This window comes from Penaeus chinensis, chromosome 35 (genome assembly GCF_019202785.1).
Source record: "Penaeus chinensis breed Huanghai No. 1 chromosome 35, ASM1920278v2, whole genome shotgun sequence".
NCBI classification, from domain to species: domain Eukaryota; kingdom Metazoa; phylum Arthropoda; class Malacostraca; order Decapoda; family Penaeidae; genus Penaeus; species Penaeus chinensis.
The window spans coordinates 36,813,515-36,818,514 of record NC_061853.1 but is presented as its reverse complement, the minus strand read 5'-3'; the positions used below and the strand labels follow the sequence as shown (position 1 = coordinate 36,818,514).

General features: G+C 34.6%; 1 protein-coding gene across 9 annotated transcripts in view; it reads right to left on the bottom strand.

Annotated features, from left to right (window-relative positions):
• LOC125044234 (protein ST7 homolog) overlaps nt 1-5,000 on the bottom strand; it is a 29,401-nt gene that overhangs the window by 2,609 nt on the left and 21,792 nt on the right. For 3 of the 9 annotated variants that reach the window (XM_047640762.1, XM_047640761.1, XM_047640760.1), the window contains 10 exons: nt 4,627-5,000; nt 4,270-4,352; nt 3,947-4,103; nt 3,501-3,671; nt 2,461-2,703; nt 1,881-1,978; nt 1,418-1,608; nt 1,065-1,167; nt 828-935; nt 515-650 (listed from right to left, as the gene is read on the bottom strand). The exon at nt 4,627-5,000 is cut by the window's right edge. In XM_047640762.1, coding sequence (XP_047496718.1) covers nt 515-650; nt 828-935; nt 1,065-1,167; nt 1,418-1,608; nt 1,881-1,978; nt 2,461-2,703; nt 3,501-3,671; nt 3,947-4,103; nt 4,270-4,352; nt 4,627-4,939 — 1,603 coding nt within the window. In that variant the 5' untranslated portion in view covers nt 4,940-5,000. Of the gene's footprint in view, nt 61-514; nt 651-827; nt 936-1,064; nt 1,168-1,417; nt 1,609-1,880; nt 1,979-2,460; nt 2,704-3,500; nt 3,672-3,946; nt 4,104-4,269; nt 4,353-4,626 lie in introns of all 9 variants that reach the window. The other 6 variants (XM_047640764.1, XM_047640768.1, XM_047640767.1 and 3 more) reach the window with 4 other exon arrangements.

The following is a 5,000-nucleotide window of genomic DNA, read 5'->3' as shown; positions in this document are numbered from 1 at the left end:
CCTGGTCCAAGCAAGCTATTCTTACTTCTATTTGATTGGCCATCTTCATTTGTTATCTGCCTACCAACAATAACATTTTGCAATATCATTTTTTGAAAATGTAAGATATTCTGGTACACTTTTTATTGAGACAGAATGCCATATGAATCAATAATGCATCATAGCAACAACATAAATGTTATATAATTATGGTCTATACAAATTGCATACAATTTATAAATTAGTGCAGCTACTCCCAAAATGTGGTGCATACACCTCAGGAGGTGTGTGAAAAAAACAAAAGATATCATACAATGACATTACTTTGTGACAAGTACTGTTATAATATAAAAATATATAAGTGATATACAGTTAATGTTAGTAAATCTGTCAGCTTTATAAAATCAATGAAAATGCAATGCATGCAGCTATAAAGAAATGGTGGAAAAAAATGGTGGTGGCAGAGGTGGGTGTAGAGATTCAAAAATGTTTGGGAGCTGCTGAAATACTGCAATTTCATGGAGATAATACTTACATGGCAGAAGTTCCCGGTCTGCACATTCAGTGCAAGTTGGGTAAGGGTAAAACAAGTGTCCTTTCTCCAAAGGATAAGGAATAATACGGAATGTTCCTTCCCATGTGCAATGCAGGAGGTTCAGTGCTCCTTCAACCTTTAAGAAATATTCAAAAATTAAATTCCAGTCCAAAAGATTCAATGATAATTAACAATTAAAATACTAATCATGACAAAGTTCAATTAATCTGTTAATACTCTGAATTATGAATAAATGCCTCTATGAAATGCTATGCACTATGGAATGACATGCCAGTTCAAAAAAGCTACTTACTCTTTTCCAATGTGGGAGGTGGAAGAAGGCATATGCAATGGCTTCAGAATCTCCTCTTTTAAGGATATGCTCAGGAGGAAGAATAAGGGGCTTCATCTCCAGCAAGTACTGAAAGGAGCAAAATTATAAACAATATGTATATGTATAAGTGTGCAAGGGCTCTCACACTTACTCTCTAACTCTGTCTCTCCTAATTTTGTTGTGATAAGAGTAACAGTAATTGAAAATGTAAATTACCTTTGGTACATGTGGGTTGAATTCTACAGCACGGTGAATAGCTTCTACAGCTGCCATTTCTGCTGCTGTGAGACCACGTTTACTTGCTATATCTGGAGAAAATCTAGAATAATGGACTTTGTAAGTTCTTTTTCCACAACACTAAAAACCAGGAGAAATATCCATCACTATAAACACTATACAGAAGCTAATATATATGATCAATGGAAATGCAAAAAAGAGAAACGAAGAAAAGACTTGAAAAAAGGGATAAGAATAAGGAAGAGGGAGGAAATAGGGCTGGAGGGGAAGGAAGAAAAAGAATAAAACGATACAGACATACTTTCATTACTCAAACACACATCAATACTAACTTATCTGCTACTGCTCTTGCTTTTAGCAGTGCTGCTGTATAACATATAGTTGCAGACTTTGGGAGAGCAATGTCATCATATTTTGCAAGAACAGCTTGTGCATCAGCATATGCACCAACCTCAAGTAATGCCTCTAACAAATTTTCATGTAGGTTTAAGACATTCATAATTGGAGGCACTTCCTTTGTTAGCTGAAAGAAAAATGAGTTACTTTAGTGTGTGAATGACTATACAAGTGGAACATTCATGCTTGGAATATAAATACCATTACATAATTGAAATATTAACATACTCTGGCACATATGGTATTAAACAAGTGGTATATTCACACACAGGCAGACATAAATGCTCATGAAAAAAGCATAGCTGGGCCATACCCAATCAAATATTAAGACAATTAAGACCATTTAGGTGGTGAGTTTGCCAAGTTTACCAGAAAACATAGATAACCGGTAACACTTACATCCCTGAACATCTTTATTGCTTCCTTCATCTTGCCAAGTTTTCTTGCACACATGGCAAGTCGTCTTTTTATGTAAATAAATACATTTCTGTCCCGCCCTGTAAAACAGAACAAAAGAGTAAAAAAGAAACCCACATTGGGCTCACAACCAAGAAGAAAGAGTAGCATTTTTACTTTTAAGTGTCCATCCTACAGGAGAACTCAAATATCCTTCAAAAATCTTTATAAAAATATGGTAATCAAATATTTCAAGTATAATTATTCTACTTTTCTATGGGACATTTTGTGTTATATCTCCCTGTCAATTATCCTTTCTCCAACAGTAATGAACAAGTAATATATTACTTACACTACTTTTAATAAAAATAACAGGTACTATATGTGCATAAATAAGGATAAAAAAGTTGCATCAGTAAATCTTGATCCAATGCACAGCCCACCATTATATGCCTATAAAATTACATTTACAGCAACAAGTAACAATCGGCCAAAGTAGCATGAAACAAAGAGCTAAATTTTTTCCTCAATGACATAAAAATATACACAGAACTGTAAGTAACAAAAAGAATGAAAAACGTACTGAACTTACTGTGCAAAGCTTCCATTACTGGACTTTGATGCTGGGTAGTTTGTGACTTTCTATAATTAACTTCAGCATATTTCAATGCTGTTTTAAGCATTTTTTCCACCTCCACAATGGAGTTGCATTCCTCCTCAGCTAAGAGAATGTATGCTGAGGCACACTCTGGGTTTAGTTCCAAGGCAGAATGTGCTGACTTGATGCGAACCTCTGGGTTTCTTTCTCTCCATGCTGTCTGCATTACTGTTTATAGAAAGTTAAATATAAGCATTCCCGACCTGATACTGTGCAAACCTGGCCTAATTATATGTTAAAGTGTATTCATAAAATGAACAAAACATAAAATGTTTCAAAAAATAAATAAACCAAATAACGGTTTAATATATCAAAAAATATGTAAAAAAAAAAAAAATATTATGTAGGAAATTTAACAGCACCAGGCAGCAACAGTCTTTGTAAAACTAATTTTTGTTAACCCATTGGACCTTGGTGATCTAAATGATTGTGTTAGCAAAATTACAGGTTCCCAACATTCCCACAGCTATCACTGCAGTCACATAATGCTAGTTTGGTACTTATGAACACTTGTACTTTTTGAGAATAGAAACAAGTTATTTTCACAATTTGACCAAAACAGCTTCATGCAACTACCTAGAATAAGACTACTGGTGATATTCACAGCACATCTTTGCAAATGTTTTGTTTTGTCTTGATTATATGTTGATATAACTTGACTATATATTGAGTCATAATATCTTAATGCTTTGTGCTGACATGTAATTTCAAAAATATCTATCTTTGAATACATACCAATAAATAGCAATACATCAAATTAATTAAATATTAGTAATCACAATCCTCATATCAAAGAAAAAAATATTACAAAGTAATTCAATCCTCCTATCAGATGGTAATTAGTATATCATGCTATTGGTGCTCATAAGCATAAATAGAAATATATGAATTGTACACCAAAATGCTTGCCCATCTATCTCAAAACAAAAGATCACACAATGGACTAAGGTCATAGACTGACTTACTTTCATATTCTGGCTTCCCTGCATCTGCCTCACAAGTGAAGAATGTCTGGTGGTCTTGTGCAGATAAATTCATGTCATAATATGTCAGGGGCTCCTTCTTGGTTGACCATGTTAATCGCTGGTACTCAGAGCCTCGGAAAAGATTCAGCGGATTCCGCCATACTTTACACTCTAAAAAATTAGAACATTTCACAAATACATAAAAGTACAGTATAATTCCACTTTTGATTCCATTTCTTGTACAAAATAGATTTTCTAATCAAAGAAAAATAATGTATCAAGGGATTTTTGTTCCAAGAATTATTATGAATGTATAAACAAACTACTGTTGCATAGTAAAGAACTTCACATTTTTACATAAACAAACTACTGTTGCATAGTAAAGAGCTTCACATTTTTACAAGTTTTTACAGACTACAACAACATCAAAAAAATAATTCACTTACCTGGAACACTTTGTTGATTATTGTTATTGTTGGGATTGGTATTGGTGTTTTCTGTGGTGGTGTTCTCCCCGCCCCCAATCCAGGGACTGAGGTGGTTGAGGGACACCTGTTCAATGAACGAGGTCCCATATTTTCGAAAGTACCACCACTCAAATATCTATGAAAGGAATGTTTTTACATCAGACTCATTACAAATTCTTCTTTTACTAACAACAACAACAGAAAAAAGAAGACAAAAGAGTTAGTATTATGTATTTTTTTAAAACATAGAACCCATATTAACAGTTCTATAACATAACATATTACTTTGCCTCTGAACTTACTAGTATTAAGCCTGAGATAAGAGATGAGGTTCCTGTAAGGGCCACATAGAACTTTGGTGTAAGTGTTGACAGGAATACAGTGGCTGTAAGGAGAGAGAAGGTAAGGATTAGTAAAGCCTTTATACAATCAATAAATTCTGGTTATGCTACAAGGAAAACTACAATCAATTTGTACTTCCACCTATACTGTTTATTACTTACTACCTGTGAAATATCAAAAACTATGAAATGTACTATGCTAAATATAAGGTTTTAAAGGAAACTTTTCGTAGATGACATTAATAGCATATCTATTACTGTTAATCTTTGCTAATTGTCACAGCTTAAATCTCAAGATACTATGTTTGTACTGTATACCTGATACCAGAGTGAGACATCCCACAGACAGCACCAGCATCACCATCAGGAACCACAACACAACATAAGCCATCACCATAACCAAATCATATGCGTGTGGCTCTTCGCAGGAACCAACGTGACTTGCGTCATCATTCCTCACCCAAACCGAGTCTTTCCAATCCCTCCAGCTGAAGAGATCTCCATGTTTGCCCCATGCGCCCTGTCTCCGCCCTTCCAAACACTTCACAGTTTCCTTAACATCTCGCTGCATAAGCACAGTGGGTGGTGGTAAACTCCGTTGACGGAGTAATCGTGTTGGGTGAATTCCCATTGCCTTATTTCTCCACTTTGGTCACTCAAAAGGTTCTTCTACCTATTTCATTTCCCTTTAG